Consider the following 24881-nt stretch of genomic DNA (forward strand, 5'->3'; position numbering starts at 1 on the left):
AATTTATGATTTATTTTGCAATTTTCTAAGCAACCAATAAGGATAGAGATATTCAGCGAACGCCATATTGAATTTTTTTAGACGATTTATGAGTTTCTTACTCTCAAATTTGGTTAAAATGCTTAACTTAATGGTTAAAGACGAAAAAAGCGAACATTTACCGTTTTCTGATCTTCATTTGTTTATAACTATGTATATCATCAAAATCGGCTGCAGGAAACATAAAGGTTATTAATATAGATGTCCATATTACTGAAAAAATTTGGTTTCGGCCTGGAGGGGGATGTGTCACGAGAAAAATCTTATTTCTCTGGACTACCTGGGTAATGACAAAAAAGAAAGAGTTGAAAATGAAACCCAACTCAAGATATTCGAAATAAAGATACTGAAAAGATTATACGACCCTCTGCGAGAGGAAGACGGTACGGAGAATCAGGAGAAACGACGAAATTTATGAATTAAACGAATGATACGATATTGTAAGATTTGTGATAAATCAAACACGGTCATAGCTGGGACTTGCCCAGAGACAAGAAGATACAAAAACAAGAGATGGTTGGTTGAAGTAGAAGACTGAAAACTATGAATGTAAGACAATGGAGGTCAAGGGCACAATATTGGTCTGACTGGAAGGACATAGCCAGACAGGCGAAGACCTATTCAGGGTTATGATGCCAAAAGAAGAACTTTATTTTATAGGTCCCACTTTAATACATGTGTTCATTTTCATTTTATTATGGCTGTCAGCGCTCCACTACCGGAGGCTTCGCCTTAGCGGAGCACACTTTGAGTGTTGCTGTATTAGATTGTTTACTGTAAATATATAATTACCTCCACTGCTATTTCTCCCATTATAGTACTTTTATGCATAACATATAGTTCGGAAGGAAACGAGCCCATAGATCTTGGTACAACTCGTCCAAAATACTTTGTGAGCTTAATGATATTTGTGGTTGAGGGTACAGCCATGACGCAATAATCTCGTTCATGAAAACACTCAAAAGCAGCTTCAAAGAGCATTATTAATCCATATTGATGTTGAGGAAGACATGCAGCTACTTCTAACGAAAAAGCATTTTCTTCTCCTTTAAATTCTGGAATTTTCTGAACCATACCTTTTGTTGCGGAATCTAAAAAATTAACCGAAATTTTAAATTAGTCCATTGACTAGAATAGGGGGAAATTAAATATAAGCTTAAGTTCAGTGCAAAGGGTCTTTGTGCTGTATCCCATAACTACCGAACTACAGAAAATTTTATCAGAGATATTTTTATATTGCCCTTCCATATCACCGATTTTAACCAACTGGCAGCGGCTAGATTACTTTACTAAATTTACAATCAAGATGCAGTAGAAATAAACAAACCAAGACACGTTAAATGCTACTATAGTCCGTCCCACCTTGACTTTATACAGGGAACATAGGCAATGCAGTCCTATGAAAGTTTTTGGCGCGGTGATGCCGATTTTATCAAAAAGAATTTGTAATCAAACATTAGAGAGATTAAATTAAAACTGTATTAGAAAGACAATCTACAATTTTAGGATTCGTAATTCGTATTCGTTTAAAATTATTTGATTACTATAGTTATTAGGCATATGAATCCTAAAATTGTAGATTGCCTTTCTAAAACAGTTTTTATTTAATCTCTTTAATGTTCGATTACAAATTCTTTTTGATAAAACCGGCATCACCGCGCTAAAAACTCTCATAAGGACTGCATTGCCTATGTTCCCTATACTGTAAAGTCAAGGTGGGACGGACTATATGAGCACTCCCGAATCATAATTTACAATGTATAAACTTTAAAAATCATGTTTTGGGATTTACAATGTATATACATTGTAAATTATGATTCAGGAGTGCTCCTAGTAGCATTTAACGTGTCTTGGTTTGTTTATTTCTACTGCATCTTGATTGTAAATTTAGTATATCAACCAAGCATACGTGCTTAAAAATACATGCAGTTTATTAATCAAATAGACTGCATCAACTGAAAGAAACGTATATTGTTGAAATTCTATAGTCGTTTTAGACCAGGGCGCAGCTGTAAAAATATTAGTACATTTGGACGTTGAGAGGTGACTCCAATTTTTTTGCAGAAATTTCTTGAAAATAATAATAATAATTGAGTTATCCTCCCTCTCAAAAAGGTCCGGAACATTGTTTAAATAATCAAAATGTCAAAAAATGAAGGAAAAATTCGATTTTTTTCTTCGTTTTTTGATTAAAACTTTAAAAGTGTTCATTTCCGAGAGAAGTTGTAATGACATAAAAGTTGCGTAATTAAATTTCCTATAATATAGAATTGGTTAAAAATTTAAAAAATGGTCACCCTTGTTGCAAAATAGCAATAATTGCGAAAAAACCATACAAAAACAAGTATTCGCCTTTTACGTTTTTCAACCATTTATGCTACACTTAGGACCTTCATATTTCACCCAGAAAAACTTTATGATACAGTTAAACAATACTCAGTTCAGTTTAATAGATTTTGCAAAATAAATTTTGCAATCCAGCTTTCGCAAAAAAATTCAGTTTTTCAAAATGTTACAGGACTTAAAATAAAGCATCTAGTAAGTTGAAATTTTTTTTGCTTATAGAAGTGTACTGTACCTTTCATGTGCAATTTGCAAGACTAAAATGGTTTAAGTACCACGGCGTCAGGAATTTTTTTAATTAAACATTAATTATTGGTGCTACGCGCAGGACAGCGGATAGTTTGCTCTGATTGGGCATTACAATGACCTTTGATAATGATTGATACATTTTAATTTTTATTACATTTCGATATAAATAAATAAATTTGTTTATTGCAACATAAAAACACATACTCTATCCTTTGAAATAACACTTTTTTTAGCAAAAACTTTCTTTGTTCATATATTTTAATTTAGAGAATAAAAGTTTATTATTTTTAAACATATGCAATTGTTTAAACAATATTTCACAAATAATAATAAAATTAGTTTGATTTTTGTTGAATTAAAATATTAAAATACAACAAAATATAGAGTAAGAAAATAATATATTAGATAAAGATTGGAAGAAATTTTGGTGGAAATCAACTTGTGTGAATCGAACACCGCTCTCCTGCGCGTAGCACCAAAAATTAATGTTTATTTAAAAAATTTCCTGACGCCGTGATAATTAGTCGATTTTAATTTTGCAAATTGCAAATGAAAGGTACAGTACACTTCTATAAGCCAAAAAAAAATCAACTTGCTATCTGCTTTATTTTCAGTCCTGAAACATTTAAATAAAAATGAATTTTTTTTGCGAAAGCTGGATTGAAAAATGTATTCTGCAGAATCTATTAAACCGATCTTAATGAAATTTGTAGTGTTGTTTTACTATATCATAAAGTTTTTCTGGGTAAAATATGAAGGTCCTAAGTGTAGCGTAAATGGTTGAAAAACGTAAAATCCGAATACTTGTTTTTGTATGGTTTTTTCGCAATTATTGCTATTTTGCAACAAGGGTGACTATTTTTTAAATTATTAACCAATTTTATATTATAGGAAATTTAATTACGCAACTTTTATCTCAGTAAAACTTTTCTCAGAAATGAACAGTTTTAAAGTTATAATCAAAAAACCAATAAAAAATCGAATTTTTCCTTCATATTTTGACATTTTGATTATTTAAACAAAGTTACGGGCCATTTTGAGTGGGAGGATAACTCAAATATTATTATTTGAGTTATTTTCAAGCAAATTCTGCAAAAAAATTTGAGTCACCTCTCAACGTCTTTTGTTCTATGGCGTTTTTCAATAAGTTAATATTTTTCGAGCTATTTGCGAGTTAATATGTTCATTTTTCAACAAACAAACCACGTTTTATGCGGCTTTTCGCAAATAACTTAAAAAGTAAGTATTTTATAAAAAAGCATTCTTAGAAAAAACATTGTGTACATATGAGGTACATAATAATCCCCTGCATCCCAAATGAAGTTAATCGTTAGGTTCACAAGTTGCTTGACTCGTGTATGTATTTATGATAATATGATCTGTAAGTGTCATCGGTTCAAAGTGCATATTTTTAAAAGGGCTGTAGTTAAAAGGACTTGAACGAGTCACTAATCACGAATGTATGCAAATTTTGAACAGCATACCTTAACCAATGTTTACCTTACAGAAACAAACAAAAAATCAAAAATATTCACAAAAGTAAAATCTACACTTTTTTGCTGTTTGAGATTTTTGTGTATCACTAAGAAATTTTAAGTTATCTTAACACGTTGACGGACAGAACGTCTATAGTCGTCTAAGTTTCGATTGATGTAATGTGGCACAACGTCTATAGACGTTGCATTCTCCCTATTCTACTATGCAAAATACATATAGTGTCACAACACTTGCTTATACATTTGACGCACTGTCCGTCAACGTGTTAAAAAAAGCAATTTTCTTAGAATTAAATATAAAAATTAAATATAAACTTGGGCTTCGAAACGTTAATAAAATCATTTTTTTGGTAAAATTGTGGCTTATTTCCCATTGAAAATAGTTGATTATAAAATGCCACAAGGAAATAGCTTCAGAACAACAAAAGAAAAATATTTTAGAACCAAATTAAAAAAAAAATAAGCACTTTCAACCGACGAAACTTACAGATCATATAAATATTACACAAGTAAAGCAACTTGCGAAGCAGTAATGGTTAATTTTATTTGAGATACTCATTAGGAGGTGATTTTCCCGAATTTTTTTCACAAAAAAAACCAAATTTATTTTAAGTATAACTTGCTTATTTTTGATGCTAGAAAAAACTTTTTAAAAACAAAAATATAGCTTTTTTTAAACACTTTAAAACGTGTTTAAACGCCTTCAAATGAGTTTTCTCTCAAAAGTGCTTCTTTTTGGGTTATTTTACGTTGAAATATTAGATTTGGAATTTGACGAATATAAACCTATTTTTCATTAGCTACAACTCTGCTTTTTGAGCTTAGAGACCTCATACCTAAACCATTTTTTTCACTTTTTTATAGGCTATATTTTTGTCAAGCACGGTTCTTTCGATAAAATACTTACTTTTTGAGTTATTTGCGAAAAACCGCCTAAAAATGTGTTTCTTTGTTTAAAAATGAACATATTCACTCGCAAATAACTCAAAAAGTGTTAACTTTATGAAACAATGCTATAGAACAAAAGTTGCTTAGAATTAGTAATTTTATCCATTTCCGGACTTTTTTGGAACGTATATTTTTTCACCCCCGAGAATTGGTGAAAGTCACCCCCAGGACAAAAGTACACATCGTCACAATATCATTTCTTTCTTGGACATGTTAGCTATGTGCATGCCTTTCATGTCAATCCAACCGGTTCTTTAAAATTTGGAGCAAAAACCGTTGGTAAATAGACTATAGTTAAAATGTCAAACGAGGAGCTTACAGAAACCAAGGAAAAAATATGAAATACCCAATTATTTTTAAATATTAATTTTTTTAGGGTTAGGTGTATTTATTAAAGAAGAAGAAGTAAAAGCTGATCTTGATAGATCATGTATAGACAATCAAGAATTTTTCTTTTCTTTGCGTGGGCACTTCCCCATAATTCCCTATTTTGTATTGCATTTGCTTGTAAATTCAAACTGTTATTTTAGAAATATAGATATTTTAAATAATCAAAATGGATATTATTGCTAGTGACATTTATTGTGATTATTGATACGTATGTATAAACAATAAGCACACGACGGCGACGCCTAGATAATTTTTAAATAGCAATGTTTTTACTTACATCCTGACACCCAATCCATGATATTATCGTCGGTATCTTGTTCTTGAATATTTAAATGTTGACTAAGTATTGCTTCAGAGCTAACAGAGTGTGATTCAGAATTCCAATCTACGGTCGGCTTCTCTTCCTCTTCTTGAAAAACGAACATGGAAGCTGAAGTAAACACAAGTGAAAATTCATCAGATTCAGTTAATGATACTGTCATGAATACTTCTTCATCTTCCATTTCGGCAGCGGGCTCAGACCTCTCTGATCGTCTTTCTATTATATCTAGTATTCTAAAAAACATAAAAAATATAGGGATCCAGGTCAATATAGAAAAATGAAGGCAAGCGTGAGGTAATACTGCACTTTGGTTGCATTGGTGATGTGTTATCCAAATCGTTTAGGATATGTAGTGGAGTCAATGAAGGTTTTCACCTCCGATTTCGTTGAACCTCCATCGATTTTCATGAAAATTGGTAAGTATGTAGAGGATACATCAAGAATCAAAGGTGACATGGTGCCAACTTGCGCTTTTACCCTGGGGGGGGGGGATGCCACCCCTTCTCGGGGGTGAAAATTATTTTATTAAGAATAATACCACTAATCGATAGAGGGACAAATTATAAGTAAAATTTATTATATAAAGTTATTCCAATAAATCAATAGTTTTTGAGTTATTAAAGATCAAAAGTTTTGATTTTTCCTGAAAAAAATCCATGTTTTAAAGCAGTTTTTCATAAATAACTCAAAAACCATAAGTTTCTTTAAAAAAGTTGTTATTGCCAAAATCGAAGATAATATAAAAATAAATAAGCTCCTTATTTGAAAAATCCTTTATTACATATACAAAGTGAGTTATATGCAATTTAATGTATATTTTTTTCCGCGAGTACTCAAATCTTAGTATTCAAGCTTAAATAACAGGAAAACGATGCACTTTGTTAAATATAGATACTAAACATTTTAATAAAGTACTTAAAGGTAACTATCAAAAAGCTATATAAGAAGTCGATAGCATCAAAATTAAGCAAGTTATGATGGAAATAAGAGGACCCTTTCAGATTTTTTAGGGAAGAATGAAAAATGAAACATACGTCATTTCCACAAAAATTAAAATTTATAGTAACCCATTTAAAACTTTATTTATTTTAACATGAGTAATAATTTCAACAATTTTGACCGGTTTAGAATGCATATTTTTGAAAAAAAAATACGATTAAAAAAAATTAGAATTTTTCAAATTTTCGTGAATTTCATTTTCTTTTGATAATAACTCCAAAAATACTCGATATACTTAAAAAATCGTAAAGAACAAAATTTTAGTTTTAACTTTATTTAAGCTTTTTCTTTTTTTAATATTTTTTTACGACAAAAAATAACCGAGATAGAAACATTTAAAACCTAAATTTTACTGCGAGAACCATGTAACCGGGGCCATTTCACCATGTATTTAAAAAAAAAATAAAGGATTTAGAAAATTATGTTTAATATAGTGTTATAGACCGTTTACTTAGCTCTGTAATGGTTTTTGGATAAATCTCATATTTCAAAAATTAACTGAGTTATTTTAAAAAAACCAATAACATTTTCTTTGAAAAAATTTTATAGCGGAGATTTTGTATGTATACAGGTTGTGAGAAGTCCAATTAGTCGTTTGTTGTAGGAGATACGAAAAAAGTTTATTTAGGTGAGATTGGGGCATAGATAATATCAGAATTTAAATACATTTCCAAATATACAGGGCCACCCATATTGACAGGGTGAAACAAAATTATCTTTTGTTTAATGGAACACCCTGTATATTTTTACATTTTTGGATTCTCCTCTATGTTTTATTTCTTAAAATATCAGGTTTTGTGATGTTATACGAAGTAGTTTAAAAGATAATTACGTTTTTTTTTTCAAATTTCATAGCAATATTCACCCCCTGTACAATTGTAGTGATTTGACATCAGAAAATCAATTTACGTTCAAGTGATTTTTAATATAGTCTATTATTGTTAAAAATTATTAATCTAGCAAAACGTTTAATTTTAGCTAATACAGGGTTGGCCGAAACTGAATGAGTGTTTTCTCAAAGTTTGAGAGTATGAGTTTTCTCAAACGGAGCAGCCTGTAATGCCTGTAATGAGCATTATAATGAAATGCTATTGTATGGCACTTTATTATTTCCCACCCTGCCAATGAGAACTGAATTTATTTTTGAAATCCCTAACTTTATATCTTTAATTATTTTAAATATTGTAAACGATTAAAAAACAATCAAATTAAATTGAAATGAATAACCAGTGTATATCTTCCACATTTACTTCATATTTAACGTAGCCTGTACCATAACATGGCACAGCTTATTATCCCTGTATAGCAACGATATACCATGAATGTGAATTCATACTTGAGAAATGTCCTATATCCAGTCTCACAAAAAAAAAAGGGATTCTTCAAACATAATATATATGCAGACAAAATCAGCCAAAGTGATTTGCGATATCTAATTAAAGGCCGTACCAAGTTGGTTTTGTTGAATATAGTATGAAAGCACGACGATACTTTAGTGATAGGCGTATTTTTCGTAGTAGCTTTATCTAAAAAAATGTAAAACAAACAAAAATTCTGTTTTTCTTGTAGTTGTTTTTTCGTATAGATATTGTTTTATATTGTAGTAAATTGAATTTAGTTTTAGTATGTTCCGTTTGTTTGTAGAATTATATTTAGATTTGCTTTAATTACTAAAATAAATAAATTTTCAATTATATTTTATGTATTTGTGGAAAAGGAAACCTAGCATTAGCGGCCACATTTCTATAACGGCCAATTGTTTTCTATTTTTAGTGGCCGTTATTGGCAGGTTTTACTGTACCAATAATATTTTAATAAATTATGAAATATTATTTAAATAAAAAATTTATAAACTTGATAAAAGAAAGTTTGCTTAGAATGTACTCCTCTATCTAATTATGGGGTTATTTTTAATAAAATAGTGTTCACCCATGAGAAGGGGTAACATCCACCCCCAGGATAAAAGCGCAAGTTGGTACCACATCATTTTTGTTTCTTGAGGTATCCTCTAACTACTTACCAATTTTCATGAAAATTGATGGAGGTTCAACGAAATCAGGGGTGAAAACCTTCAGTGACTGCCTTTTTGGAAATATAAAAGAATAATTTTTTTCGTGATTGTCGATTTGCTAATTTTCTGATTTTTGGTTGCTATAAGGTTTGAAAAATTAATAAAAATTATAGATCATGCACATAAATGTAAAAAAATATTTATTTTACCGAATTAAACGAGATTGCTTGAGCCAGAATGCTGAAATCTGCATTTTTATCATTAAAAAAAAAGGTGGATTTCACCCCTAAAATGCAGAAAGCGCAACTTGGTGCCATATCACTTTAGTTTTTTGAGGTATCCTCTAACTAATCAACAATTTTCATAAAAATCCATGAAGGTTCAAAGAAATCGTGGGTGAAAACATTCAGTGACTACACTTTCAGAAATATAGAAGAATAAGGTTTTCGTGAATTTCGACTTGTTAATTTTCGGATTTTTGGTTACTATAAGGTTTGAAAAATTAAAAAAAAATGTAATTCATGCACATAATTATAAAACAAATATTTATTTTTCTTAATTAAAGATTACTTGCGCCATAGTGCGGAAATCTGCATTTTTTACAATTTAAAAAGTAGGGGTGTATTGCACCCCTAAAATGCAAAAGCGCAAGTTGATGCTATATAACGTTTATTGCTTGAGGTATCCTCTAACTACTTACCGATTTTCATGAAAATCTATGAAGGTTCAACGAAATAGGAAGTGAAAACTTACAGTGACTGCACTTTCAGAAATCTAAAAAATAATTTTTAAAAAAGGGGTGTATTTCACCCCTAAAATGCAAAAAGCGCAAGTTGGCACTATGTCACCTTTGTTCCTTGAGGTATCCTTTAATCACTCACCAATTTTTATGAAAATCGATGGAGGTTCAACGAAATATGAGGTAATAACTCATATCCACCTTCATTGACTCCACTAATGAACAAATTCACAATAGTGATAGTGAAATTTGTATTAGCCAAAGAATATTGAATATTTATTCCATTTACTCAAGGTTTTTGCTCCGAATTTTAAAGAACCGCTTGGATTGACATGAAATTTGGCATACACAGAGGTAATATGTCAAAAGAGTGATATTGTACCGATTGGAGAACCGTTTCTCGCCGTCCTTACCCCTCTATTTATTGTAATTCGGCTTATGTAGTCGTTCCATTCTACTCTTCTGTTTCTTACCCAGTTATTAATGTTATGCACCTTGCATCTCCGTCGTATATCTGTACTTCTAGCTCCATCCATATTGTCTTACCATCGATTCTTCGATTGTAACTCTGCTGTTTTTAGCATTCCTTTTGTCCTCTCTGTATCAGGTCGTGCTTCTGCCGCGTATGTCATTATTGGTCTGCTGACTATTTTGTAAATTCTGCCGTTCAATTCTTTTCCGATATTATTTTTTCCATATTGTTTCATTCAGGCAACCTGCGGCTCTTTAAGCGTTATTCACTTGATCTTCCACTTCTGTTTCCAGCCTTCTGTAACCAGATAGTGTGATAATTTGTTTTATTATCTGACTTTCAGCTCTAATTTACATCTTAGCAGTTACATATATTAAATTGGTGCAGCATACGTTGTAAATCATCTTCACTTTAACATATTATTATTGCGTCGTGTGCGTAACAGATTATTTAAGTTGTTTTTTTCCAACTTGGTTGTTTTTCCTATTTTAGTTCTTATTATTTCATCCATGATCAGGTTGAACAATAGAGGCCTTTGTCTTTTCCCATTGCCAGCTTTAATTGGGTGAGTTAGTTTTTCTTCTACTTTTATTTTTATTGTGTTGTTCTCCTAGATATTTTCGATTGTTTTAATTATTCCAAGAGGTATCTTGTTTTTCTTCCTTGTTTTTCTTCTGCTAATGTAATTTGATTCAGTTTATTTGTTATCACTTTTGTTGTTAATTTTTATTTTTGGAATTATTTTTATGTTATTAATTTTTTTTGATCTCATGATCTCAAGAACTCATGATCTTTGGGTACAAAGATAGGCTCTCTTACCACTGAGCCACGGAGGGATGGAACTAAAAATAAAACTGAAGATGAAATGATGCATAAAAAAAGTAATGTTGTACCCACGTACCCCAAATTGCCGGAGTATCCTAAATTTTGTTGAATCCTGAGAGCTGTATCCTAAAATACGAATTTAAATGCTTATAAGTAGTTGTTCTACACTGCGTGTCAGAGAAAACGGTCACCCCACAAAATGGGTCATTGTTATTGTCTCGAATTTCCTAAACCTGTTTTCCGATTTAAGTGATTTTTTTAATATGTTATAGCCTAATTCTTTAACAATATCGCTGTAAAAATATTGTTGCTAAACAGGTAAATTTTCATTGTATACCAGGTGGACCAATAAAACTGTGTTTTTTCTCAAAGTTCGCAACACCCTGTGGTATATTATAGCATTTATAAAATACTAAAATTACAACCCAACTATAGGCCCAGGTTTTCTTAACATTCTGTTTTTTGATTCATCCGCTTATGCTGGATTATGAAAAAGTTACGGACATTAACAACTAGCTATGTTGTTTATCAATACAGGGTGTTTCTAAATTTGATTTACAGATATGCAAATAAAATGTGGTAGGTTTTAAGAGGTAGTTATATATATATATATATATATATATATATATATATATATATGTATATATATATATATATGGACCGTTCACTCTTGTTAGAGTATAGGTCGCTAAAACACTATGAGCTCTTTTAATCCATTTCACGCGGTGGATTAGTCCGCAGTTTCCTTTAGGTCGTCGTTCATAGGTTGTGATATTTTTTGCCTTCTCTAATATCTTCTTCCACTCTCTCTGGTCCTGAATCTTTTCTCTCCAGTTTGCAATTTCCATCTTTGATATATCGTCTAGCAGTTGATCTTCCCATCTTATTTTTGGTTTTCCTCTTGGTCTATTTTTTACTGGTTTCCAGTTCATTATCTTCCTGATCAGTTCTTCTACCCCTCTTCTTTGTGTGTGCCCAAACCATCTGAGCCTTTGTGCTTTAATGAATTTTACTATATCTTCTCCTTCAGTTATATTTATTATTTCATGGTTCATCAGCTTTTATTTATTCCCCTGTTTCTGTCTTTACTGGGCCATGTATTCTTCTCATAATTTTTCTCTCAATTATTCTTAACTTCTCTTCATCTTTTTTCGTAAGGCACATTACTTCTGCTCCATAGGCTGGAGCATCACTGGTCTAATTGCTGCTGTATACATTTTTTATTTTGTTTTTTTGCTCAGGTTTTTGTCCTTGAATAGTCGGTGTTATTTCCAATATACTCTATTATCTGCTTTAATTCTTTCGTTTATCTCTATATTTCTTTCCATTTTTGCCGTCCACCATCATCCCCAGGTATTTGAAGCAATCTACTCTCTGGAATGTATTTTCACCTATCTTTATTTCTGTTATTCTGTTAAAATTGTCTCTTGTTCTAATCAGGTATTTTGTTTTATTCTGATTGATTATTAATCCTCTCGTTTTTGCTTCTCTTACCAGGTTTAAAAGTGCCTCTTCTGATATTTTTTTATTTCGTGCTACCAGTCCCAGGTCATCCGCATATCCTATGATATGCGTTGAGCTTTGAATAATTGTCTTTTTCAGCCCTGTGTCCCTAATTACTCCTTCTAGAGCAATATTAAATAGTGTCGTTGACAGACTGTCTCCTTGTCTTACCCCAAGTTTTATTTTGATGTCGTTTGTATGTCCTTCATTTGTTTTAACTTTTGCTGTTGAGTCTTTCATTGTCATTCTAGTTAGTCTTATTAATTTTGCCGGTATCTCCATTTTTTTCATTTCCTCTAATAATTGTTGTCTGTATATGCTGTCGAAGTCCTGTTGGAAGTCGATGAATAGTATGTGTAATTCTATGTCATGTTCATAGCTTTTTCAATTATTTGTGTTAGTACGTGTATTGCATCTATTTTTGATCTTCCTTTCCTAAAGCCCTGTTGGCATGGTCCTATAATTTTTTCTGTGTACTGATTTAGTCGGTTTCTTATAATTGTGGTCAGTATCTTGTACGTTGTATTTAGTAGCATAATTGCTCTATAGTTTCAGCACTTAGTTGGATCTCCTTTCTTAAAGATTGGTGCGATATGTCCGTTTTTCCATTCTATGAGCATGCTTTCGTCCTTCCAAATTGTAACCATTAACTTTTGGATTCGCTTCGTGAGCTCCTCTCCTCCGTTGACGATCAGTTCGTTGTTGATTTCATCTGGCCCTGGCGTTTTGTTTACTTTTAGTTGCTTTAATACCTCCATGAATTCCTGATAAATAGGTGCGCATTCTTCTTCATCTCTGTTCTCTCTTATATCCTCATCCTCTGAATCTGCCTTGTTGTTGTTTTTGTATAGGTCCGTGAAATGTTTTTCCCAATCTTTTTTGTTTATGTTTGTGACAGTTTTTTTGGTACTGTATTGTTGTTTTATGTATTCGATGCTACTGATTCGGCTTCATTATTTTGTAGGTATTACTTACATATCCTTCTATGTATTTCTCAACTCGCACTGTAGTGCCAATACATTTTTGTTTCCATTGTTATCCCTCAGATCTATAAATGTCGTGTCAATCCGTTGGTGGCTATCGATTTGATATTCAGGATTCTTTGGTCATGACCCAGGGCGTATGCATTTGGCAGTCGTCGCATCTTTTCACATATTCGTTAACATATCTCCATAATCCGCTCCAGAAATAACATTTGCTTATATTTTTATACATTCTATTTATTCCTGTAACATGTGAAAATTGTTAGTTACCTATAACTCTTCAATTTCAAGTCTGCTATATTATAATTTTCTTGTGATATACATATTTTTATGTCTTCTTCTTTAAACATTTTATGAACCCTTCGTATTTCATTAGGAATTGGCTGATTTTCATCATTTTTTACTATCACTAAAGTAGAAGCCACAGTTAGAATCCAGTTCAGGTAGCATAGAACAATGTATTTCTTACTGGAGAATGGCCGACCACGTTGCCGGTTTGCCCCAAGCGGTGCATTAGGACTGGATTTAAGAATCAGCACTGGAGTATACGCTGTGAACTCGTACGTAGAGGGGATATTTACAAATTCGCGAGCGCCAGTAGTGACAAGTCTGTAAATGTTTACCGGAAATTTGACATAAATGTCAAAGTGGTTAATTTAAAATTAAAATTAAAAACATTAATTATGAAAAATATTAGTTGGTCAAAGCTGTGGTATATATTTTTACCTTAAATATACTTACGTTTTAAATACTGAATTTAAGTTTTTTTTTAATGTTCCGTATTATGTAATTATAAATTAATCTATTAATCTTAGCGCCATCTACACGATAATTGTGAAAGTATCCGAAGTAAGAAATTCATATTTAATCAATAGGCCTTTTCATCGATTATCATTTGTTTCGAGCTTGTGTCATGTGTCACATAATATTAATATATCTACGTCATACGTCTTTGGTTTGTATCATTCGCAATACCAATAACGTATGACGTAGATATAATAATATTATGTGACACATGACAGAAGCTCGAAACAAATGACTGCGAATGAAAAGCCCTATAGAACGTCAAAATGATCAGCAAAATCTTAAAAAATAGATTACAATTTAATTACTTTTTTGAGTTTTAAATATTAAGCGATAAAAATTAAATAATAAATTTAAAAATTACCGGTGAAAGTTGAATTAGTAATCCGCCAGGAGCGCCACCAGCGAAGCTCAGAGCGTATACGCGCACACAACAATTAGGCAATCCAAACCACGTGATTTTTAATGACAGGACGTATGGCAGGCAATTCAGCGTTGTCAGAGTTGTTACAATTGTACCAATTTGATATAATTAACAACCAAACTTTTGATACTAAAGTCTCCTAAAGTAAAAACCTAAAATTTTGTGACATAATAAATTTGCTTCAAATAATATTAAACGACTTTTTTTTAGTTTTTATACAAAATGTGTTGGTTTAGTACTTTGTGTCACTATTCCAGTCATTCCGGTGCATTTACAAAAATTTCTCTGGCAACACTGCACAAAAGCGATTTTATTGGATACTTTATTTAAATTAAAATTTCAAATTTAAGATACAAGGTGGTATTACTAGGTACCTAAAATAATAAAATATATATTACCCCGATGATTTTACCTGAAATCTATTTTAGGGATGCTCAATATTATTTTTTATTAAACTTATAACACATAAAATTTGTTTACCTAGCTTTATTCAATCTTCCACATTACTTAGTTAAATCTTTTTAACTACTTATTAAAGTTTATTGACGTAAGCAATATTTTTTACTATATCACAGAAGTATTTAGCAATACTTACACGGACATAAAATACGAAAATTACTTTAAAATATTAAAATAACACTATACTATCATATGCCTTCAATGTATTGCATGCCAGCCGCCAGACATATTGGAATAGTTTGACAGATCGTTGGATTCTCTAATTGTCTACGGTTGTATACACGCACCTATCACTGTGCCGATATGAGCGGCATCCATGCGCGCCGGAAGACTGGTATTGCGTTCTAACTCTGGCTTTTATTATATTTACTATATTTACTTTTTATTTAGGATAAGGAAGAAGATTATATTTAGGATAAGGATTAGAGCAAAGAATCGTGAGAGGAAAAAGAGTGATTGGATGTCTAAACCCGATGCTATGGTCAAAAGAACTATCTATTCAAAGAAAACATATCATCTTTAACTCCATCTTTAAAAGTATAGTGCTCTACGGATGCGAAACATAGCAACTTACTAAATCCCAGGAACGACGACTACTTGCATTGAAAATGGACTTCTGGAGAAGATCGGCTAGAAAATTAAGGCTTAAAAGAATACAAAATAACCAAATCAGAAATATAATGGGAGTCAAGTCAACCATCATAGACAAAATTCAAAGAAGACAACTAATCTGGTATGGTCATGTAGAAAGAATGGACGACGACAGACTGCCAAAACAAATTCTAAAATGGACGCTAAGGGAAAGAAGGAAGAGAGGAAGGCAGAAACAATCCTGGCCAGGCGGCATTCAGGCAATGTCGGAAAGGAATCTTCATCCTGGCGAATGGAACGACCGACGAAGCTGGAAACTGGGAACCGGAAGGCGAAGAACGCTATAAATAACCGGGTTTATAAAATAATAACTTTATATTTTCTGTGCGCACAATTGCACCAAGTCTCTCAGCGACTCTCGCAGGTAGACGCTGAGCGAGGTTCTTCGAGAGTCTCACCGGCGTGACGCTCGCAATGTCGACGTTGATCGAATATCTTGAATCAAACCAATAGTATCATTATCTTCATTATATACTAGATAGTTCTCTGTATGATCATTAGCAGAATCTAACTTAATTTCTTCGTCTTCATTACTATCTATTAGTCTCACGTGTATTGCATTTTTCGACAGTTTCAACAGTTCGACAACGTCAGGTTGATCAGTATTTTCAGGCTTGTGATCTTGTTGACACCAATATACTTCTTTCTGTGTCTTTATTATAATCTTTTTAGTTCTTATGATATTATTTTAATCCGTGATAAGGCATCAGCCGGAATGTTTTCAGCTCCTTTCACATATCTATTTGTAAATATGTATTTCTCCAGCTTTAACCTGAATTTTATCATCCCAGGATTTATCATCCCAAATAGGTACCTATACTAATGGGAGGAGGTCTGTCAGAATAATAAATTATTTTTCTAGTAGGAAATGTCTGTAGCCTATTCTTGTGCAGCTTTATGCTCATCAAAGTAGATGGCACCTTTGGACGCTAATTACTTGGAGTGGCAATCAATTAGGAGACTTTCCTTGGCCAGCCATGTTTGATTTTATATTCAGTCCGAGTATCTGATGAAGGTATGGGAGCCTGATATGACCTCGTAACACTCTATTGCTTATTAATTCTAACACGAGAGGTTAACGGTTTGTTCTCCTTAGCTATATATTGACGTTTTAAAACATTGAAGCAATAAATAAATTTTTCCAGAAAATGTGAACTTTTGCACATTTCGTACAGCGCAAAGGACAGAAAACGATATTATTATGTTTGTTTTCGTTCATGATAATCAAAGTAGATGGCATCTTTTTACGCTAGTCACTTGAGTGGCAAACAATCAGGAGACAGTAGTTGGCCTACCTAAAAATAAATCCAAGAACAAAAATATAACTGACGAGCAATGGTAATTAACGATCATCCATTACAGTTGAGTATAATGTACAGCAACATAAAGACATTGATCACACAATTGTCAGGTTTCAGTATATATGCGAAAAAGTTCAGTAAAACGTATGTACTACTAATAGTCAAATACAGCATGAGACTTCACGATTTTGCCATCTGCGTAGAAAACTGAGTGAGAACCCATTCACAAGGAAATGCATCCCGTGCAACAAGTTTACAGACTATTAGTTTAATTTGTAAAGGAACTTCTTTAATGAAAACAATTTTCCAAATTACTTTTCTGGTTTAGAAAAGACAAGAATAAAAAACCGCTAAACGCCGTAAAAATGAGTGGCGCATACAATATTCCAGCTACATGCTGATATGAATATTACGTGGCGCGAAAATGAATTTTCATTTTGATGAAAAATAAAATTCTAGTTTTATTGTAAAAGATTTTTTTCCATAATATTTGCTAAATTTGAAGTAAACGCGCCACAAAAGAGTAACTTTGATACAGTTTGCATTTTGAGGCTCTTTTGTTGCGCGTTTTACTTCAAATTTAGTAAATATGGAAAAAATCTTTCAACATAAAACTAGAATTTTTAGGCCTTGGGCCCGCATATATAATTATTATTTATGACCACACCGTTGAAACTTTTTGTACTTGTTATTTGGGTGGAGTCGGACAAATTTTGAGCTTGGCGCATTATGGTAGTGGGGCGTTTGTCTGTCAAGCGGTGACGAAGTTGTCAACTTTATGCAAGAAAAAAATTTATTACCACATTGGTCATTCTATTTTAATCAATGGATTTTATCATATAAACAACGAAAACAATTTTGTCGGACAAAAATATTGGCGCATACGACGCGTCGGACACGCTAAATATGTCAAATTTATGAAAATAATAAATTTATTACCACATGGATAATTTTAACGGTATCTACCATAAAGCATTTTTACAATAATGTGGTAACCTTGTCGGACAATTTTCACGGGGCATATGCGCAGTCGGACGCGCCGAAGATGTCAATTTCCTGAAATTTTTTTATTTACAACCATTTTTCCGACAACATTAGTAGGTTATAAGTAATTATATTCTTAATCAAAAAATCAAAGTGTCGGACAAAAATATTGGGGCAACTCGATAGTCGGACAAAAAATTTAATTTTTATTAGTAAACTATACTTTCCAATTATGCTGGGTTCGTGCATCCCCTATTTTACAACCATTTTTCCGACAAAAGTAGTAGGTTACAAGTAATTATATTCTTAAACAAAAAATGTAATTGTCTGACAAAAATGTTGGGGCAAACGAACAGAAAACTTAATTCTTTTAGGCTATTGACGAGGAGGTATTATCAAAAAAAAATTTTAAACAGAGTTTCTCGGTTACTTTTGAATCGATTTAGCTGAAAATTGGTACACACACTAAGTAAAGCATTTAAAAGGGTATGACGTAGGTCGTAACCCAAAATTTTCTTAAAAAATTTTCCAACAAGAGGGAAAATTTTAGAAAAATTGTGATCTGATAATGTGTGTATATACTCCTTGAACAACGACAAACATCGTTCTGTATTTTTTTCTCGAATTAAAAAAAAATTTTCAGCACATGTATCAGGTTATAAGTAGTTATATTCCAAATCAAAAAATCTAAGTGCCCGACATAAATAGTGGGGCACATTTAAAGTCGGACAAAAAATTTAATTTTTATTAATAAACTATACTTTTAAACAATTCTGGGTTCGTGCATCCCTTATCTTTACAACCATTTTTCCGACAAAAGTAGTAGGATACAAGTAATTATACTCTTAAACAAAAAATGTAATTGTCTGACAAAAATGTTGGGGCAAACGAACAGGAAACTTAATGTTTTAGGCTATGGACGAGGAGGTATTATCCAAAAATATTTTAAAACAGTTTTTCTCGGTTATTATTGAATCGATTTAGCTGAAAATTGGTACACACACTAAGTAAAACATTTAAAAGGGTATGACGTAGAGCTGTACCCAAAGTTTTCCCAAAAAAATTTCGGACAAGAGGGAAAATTTTAGAAAAATTGTGATTTGATCATTTGTGTACATACTCCTTGAACAACGACAAACATCGTTCTCTATTTTTTTCTGGAATTAAAAAAAAATTTCAGCACATGTATCAGGTTTTAAGTGATAAGAAAAATTGTGATCTGATATTTGCGTATATACTCCTTGAACAACGACAAACATCGCTCTGTAGTTTTTTTTCTCGAAATAAAAAAAATTTCCGACACAAGTATCAGGTTATAAGTAGTTATATTCCAAATCAAAAAATCTAAGTGTCCGACAAAAATATTGGTGCAAATCCAAAGTCGGACAAAAAATTTAATTTTTATTGATAAACTATACTTTTAAATTATACTGGGTTCGTGTACCCCTTATCTTTACAACCATTTTTCCGACAAAGGTAGTAAGTTACAAGTAATTGGATTCTTAAACAAAAAATGTAATTGTTCGACAAAAATCTTGGGGCAAACGAACAGAAAACTTAATTTTTTAGGCTATCGACGAGAAAGTAATATCAAAAAATTTTAAAAGAGTTTTCTCGGTTATTTTTGAATCGATTTAGCTCAAAATTGGTACACACACTAAGTAAAACATTTAAAAGGGTATGACGTAGAGCTGTACCCAAAATTTTCTTAAAAACTTTCTGACAAGAGGGAAAATTTTAGAAAAATTGTGATCTGATATTTGCTTACATACTCCTTGAACAACGACAAACATCGTTCTGTAGTTTTTTTTTTCCAATTAAAAAAATTTCCGACACAAGTATCAGGTTATAAGTAGTTATATTCTAAATCAAAAAATCTAAGTGTCCGACAAAAATATTGGGTCAAATCCAAAATCGGACAAAAAATTTAATTTTTATTAATAAACTGTCTTTTAAAAAATACTGGGTTCGTGCAACCCTTACCTTTAAAACCATTTTTCCGACAACATTAGTAGGTTATAAGTAATTATATTCTTAATAAAAAAATCAAAGTGTCGGACAAAAATATTGGGGCAACTCGACGGTCGGACAAAAAATGTAATTTTTATTAGTAAACTATACTTTCAAATTATGCTGGGTTCGTGCATCCCTTATCTTTACAACCATTTTTCCGACAATAGTAGTAGGATACAAGTAATTATACTCTTAAACAAAAAATGTAATTGTCTGACAAAAATGTTGGGGCAAACGAACAGGAAACTTAATTCTTTTAGGCTATGGACGAGGAGGTATTATCCAAAAATATTTTAAAACAGTTTTTCTCGGTTATTTTTGAATCGACTTAGCTGAAAATTGGTACACACACTAAGTAAAACATTTAAAAGGGTATGGCGTAGAGCTGTACCCAAAATTTTCCCAAAAAAATTTCGGACAAGAGTTAAAATTTTAGAAAAATTGTGATCTGATATTTGCGTACATACTCCTTGAACAACGACAAACATCGTTCTGTAGTTTTTTTTTTCGAAATAAAAAAAAATTCCGATATAAGTATCAGGTTATAAGTAGTTATATTCCAAATCAAAAAATCTAAGTGTCCGACAAAAATATTGGGGCAAATCCAAAGTCGGACAAAAAATTTAATTTTTATTGATAAACTATACTTTTAAATTATGCTGGGTTCGTGTATCACTTATCTTTACAACCATTTTTCCGACAAAGGTAGTAAGTTACAAATAATTATATTCTTAAACAAAAAATGTAATTGTATGACAAAAATGTTGGGGCAAACGAACAGAAAACTTAATTCTTTTAGGCTATCGACGAGGAGGTATTATCAAAAAAAATTTTTAAAACAGTGTTTCTCGGTTACTTTTGAATCGATTTAGCTGAAAATTGGTACACACACTAAGTAAAGCATTTAAAAGGGTATAACGTAGGTCGGAACCCAAAATTTTCTTAACAAATTTTCCGGCAAGAGGAAAAATTTTAGAAAAATTGTGATCTGATAATTTGTGTACATACTCCTTGAACAACGACAAACATTGTTCTGTAGTTTTTTTTTCTCGAATTAAAAAAATTTCCGACACAAGTATCAGGTTATAAGTAGTTATATTCCAAATCAAAAAATCTAAGTGTCCGACAAAAATATTGGGGCAAATCCAAAGTCGGACAAAAAATTTAATTTTTATTGATAAACTATACTTTTAAATTATGCTGGGTTCGTGTATCCCTTATCTTTACAACCATTTTTTTGACAAAGGTAGTAAGTTACAAGTAATTATATTCTTAAACAAAAAATGTAATTGTATGACAAAAATCTTGGGGCAAACGAACAGAAAACTTAATTCTTTTGGGCTATCGACGAGAAGGTATTATCAAAAAAATTTTTAAAACAGTTTTCTCGGTTATTTTTGAATCGATTTAGCTCAAAATTGGTACACACACTAAGTAAAACATTTAAAAGGGTATAACGTAGAGCTGTACCCAAAATTTTCCCAAAAAAATTTCCGACAAGAGGGAAAATTTTAGAAAAATTGTGATCTGATAATTTGTGTACATACTCCTTGAACAACGACAAACATCGTTCTCTATTTTTTTCTGGAATTAAAAAAAAATTTCAGCACATGTATCAGGTTTTAAGTAGTTATATTAAAAAATCAAAAAATCTAAGTGTTCGACATAAATAGTGGGGCAAATCCAAAATCGGACAAAAAATTTAATTTTTATTAATAAACTATACTTTTAAACTATTCTGGGTTCGTGCATCCCTTATCTTTACAACCATTTTTCCGACAAAAGTAGTAAGTTACAAGTAATTATACTCTTGAACAAAAAATGTATTTGTCTGACAAAAATGTTGGGGCAAACGAACAGGAAACTTAATTCTTTTAGGCTATGGACGAGGAGGTATTATCCAAAAATATTTTAAAACAGTTTTCTCTGTAATTTTTGAATCAATTTAGCTGAAAATTGGTACAAACACTAAGTAAAACATTTAAAAGGGTATGACGTAGAGCTGTACCCAAAATTTTCCCAAAAAAATTTCCGACAAGAGGGAAAATTTTAGAAAAATTTTGATATGATAATTTGTGTACATACTCCTTGAACAACGACAAACATCGTTCTCTATTTTTTTCTGGAATTAAAAAAAAATTTCAGCACATGTATCAGGTTTTAAGTAGTTATATTAAAAAATCAAAAAATCTAAGTGTCCGACATAAATAGTGGGGCAAATCCAAAATCGGACAAAAAATTTAATTTTTATTAATAAACTATACTTTTAAACTATTCTGGGTTCGTGCATCCCTTATCTTTACAACCATTTTTCCGACAAAAGTAGTAAGTTACAAGTAATTATACTCTTAAACAAAAAATGTAATTGTCTGACAAGAATCTTGGGGCAAACGAACAGAAAACTTAATTCTTTTAGGCTATCGACGAGAAGGTATTATTAAAAAAATTTTTAAAACAGTTTTCTTGGTTATTTTTGAATCGATTTAGCTCAAAATTGGTACACACACTAAGTAAAACATTTAAAATGGTAAACGCAGAGCTGTACTCAAAATTTTTCCAAAAAAATTTCCGAAAAGAGGGAAAATTTTAGAAAAATTGTGATCTGATATTTGCGTACATACTCCTTGAACAACGACAAACTAGTTTTTTTTCTCGAAATAAAAAAAATTTCCGACACAAATCGGGTTATAAGTAGTTTTATTCCAAATCAAAAAATCTAAGTGTCGGACAAAAATATTGGGGCAAATCCAAAGTCGGACAAAAAATTTAATGTTTATTAATAAACTATACTTTTAAATTATGCTGGGTTCGTGCATCCCTTATATTTACAACCATTTTTCCGACAAAGTAGTAAGTTACAACTAATTATATTCTTAACCAAAACATGTAACTGTCTGACAAAAATGTTGGGGCAAACGAACAGAAAACTTCATTATTTTAGGCTATCGACGAGGAGGTATTATCAAAAAAAAATTTAAAACAGTTTTTCTCGGTTATTTTTAGATCGATTTAGCTGAAAATTGTTACACACATTAAGTAAAATATTTAAAAGGGTATGACTTGGAGAATGGAGAAGAAGACACAATGATGAACTCCAGACAATATACGGAGATGAAAACATAGTACGCTACATTAAATCAAACAGAATACGATGGGCGGGTCACGTACTAAGATCAAGTGACGAAAGACTTCTAACGCCACATTCTGGGAAAGGCCCGATGTAAAAAGGTCAGTTGGTCGCCCAAGAAAGAGATGGAAGGACGCAGTAGCCAGCGATCTACGCAAAAATGGGAGTACAGCAATAGGAAATAGCTGCTCAGGACCGACAACAATGGAGAGAAATAGTAAACGCGGCCAAGACCCACATAGAGTTGTAGAGCCAAATGATGATGATGATGATGATGACTTAGAGTTGTACCCAAAATTAATTTTGGGTATTAACTACAGTTACATTATTAACTACATTTTTTAACTACAGTTAAGAATTTAATATTCACCATTGGCGCGCATACGGGTAATATGAGCCGAAAAATACGTAATTTAATATGAAGTCAAAAATGTATAAAAATTAATTTTTTTTTAAATTGTACCAAAACGCCCCATTATTTTTGTCCGACAAGTGATCCAATATGCATTACACATGTAAAAAACAGTACAAAATAAAAATAACATCTGTGGTAATAAATAAAAAATTTTCAGTAAATTGACATTTTCAGCGCGTCCGACTGCGCATATGCCCCGTGAAAATTGTCCGACAAGGTTACCACATTATTGTAAAAAGGTTTTATGGTAGATTTCGTTAAAATTAGCTATGTGGTAATAAATTTATTATTTTCATAAATTTTAAGTTATTTTTCGGGTGTAACTACAATGATATTATGCTAAAAATGATGGTGTATCGCATATTTAAAATGCGTTTATCTCGAAAACGGTTGAGTTTAGGGAGATGAAAGAAGTATACCTTTTTTAAGTAAAACTAATAGGAAAATAAAAATTTTAATGTCAAAATTATACAGAGTGAGGGATAAAAAAAATTGAACGTAATAAATGAGTGCTGAAAGGCATATGTGGCGCCCTCTGGGCAATGCATAATTTTTGGTAAGGAATATAGATTTCTCGACCCAAGAAACCCCCAGGTATAAAATTTCATGTTGTTATCTCATACCTATCAGGAAATATTCAATAATAAATAAAAAAAAAGTTTAACTTTGACACCCTGTATCTTGGCTATTATAAACTTTGTACTAAGGTAAGTTAGCTTAAATCGGCCTATTTTAACCTCAGGGACCTGAGGTTAAGCTATGGCCCATTCTTTACCAAACACCCTGTATGCATAAAAATTACTTTTTATTTTAATTGTACCAAAACGCCCCATTATTTTTGTCCGACAAGTGATCCAATATGCATTACACATGTAAAAGAACAGTACAAAATAAAAATGACATCTGTGGTAATAAATAAAAAATTTTCAGGAAATTGACATCTTCGGCGCGTCCGACTGCGCATATGCCCCGTGAAAATTGTCCGACAAGGTTACCACATTATTGTAAAAAGGTTTTATGATAGATACCGTTAAAATTATCGATGTGGTAATAAATTTATTATTTTCATAAATTTGACATATTTAGCGTGTCCGACGCGTCATATGCCCCAATATTTTTGTCCGACAAAATTGTTTTCGTTGTTTATATGATAAAATCCATTGATTAAAATAGAATGACCAATGTGGTAATAAATTTTTTTCTTGCATAAAATTGACAACTTCGTCACCGCTTGACAGACAAACGCCCCACTACCATAATGCGCCAAGCTCAAAATTTGTCCGACTCCACCCAAATAACAAGTACAAAAAGTTTCAACGGTGTGGTCATAAATAATAATTGTATATGCGGGCCCAAGGCCTATTTATTTTCCATCAAAATAAAA

The 24881-nt window shown here is 31.6% G+C and overlaps 2 protein-coding genes across 3 annotated transcripts in view; one reads left to right on the forward strand and one right to left on the reverse strand.

The window, feature by feature from the left end:
* Positions 1-24881, forward strand: part of LOC114330762 (TBC1 domain family member 1) — a 537565-nt gene that overhangs the window by 210726 nt on the left and 301958 nt on the right. The gene's annotated exons all lie outside the window — the stretch shown is intronic.
* Positions 1-24881, reverse strand: part of LOC114330761 (cilia- and flagella-associated protein 61-like) — a 169122-nt gene that overhangs the window by 125437 nt on the left and 18804 nt on the right. For both annotated transcript variants that reach the window (XM_028280170.2, XM_028280171.2), the window contains exons 5-6: positions 5743-6020; positions 832-1130 (exon numbers count right to left, since the gene is read on the reverse strand). In XM_028280170.2, coding sequence (XP_028135971.1) covers positions 832-1130; positions 5743-6020 — 577 coding nt within the window. The remainder of the gene's footprint in view (positions 1-831; positions 1131-5742; positions 6021-24881) is intronic.

The sequence above is a fragment of the Diabrotica virgifera genome, chromosome 4 (genome assembly GCF_917563875.1).
Source record: "Diabrotica virgifera virgifera chromosome 4, PGI_DIABVI_V3a".
Taxonomy (NCBI): Eukaryota; Metazoa; Arthropoda; class Insecta; order Coleoptera; family Chrysomelidae; genus Diabrotica; species Diabrotica virgifera.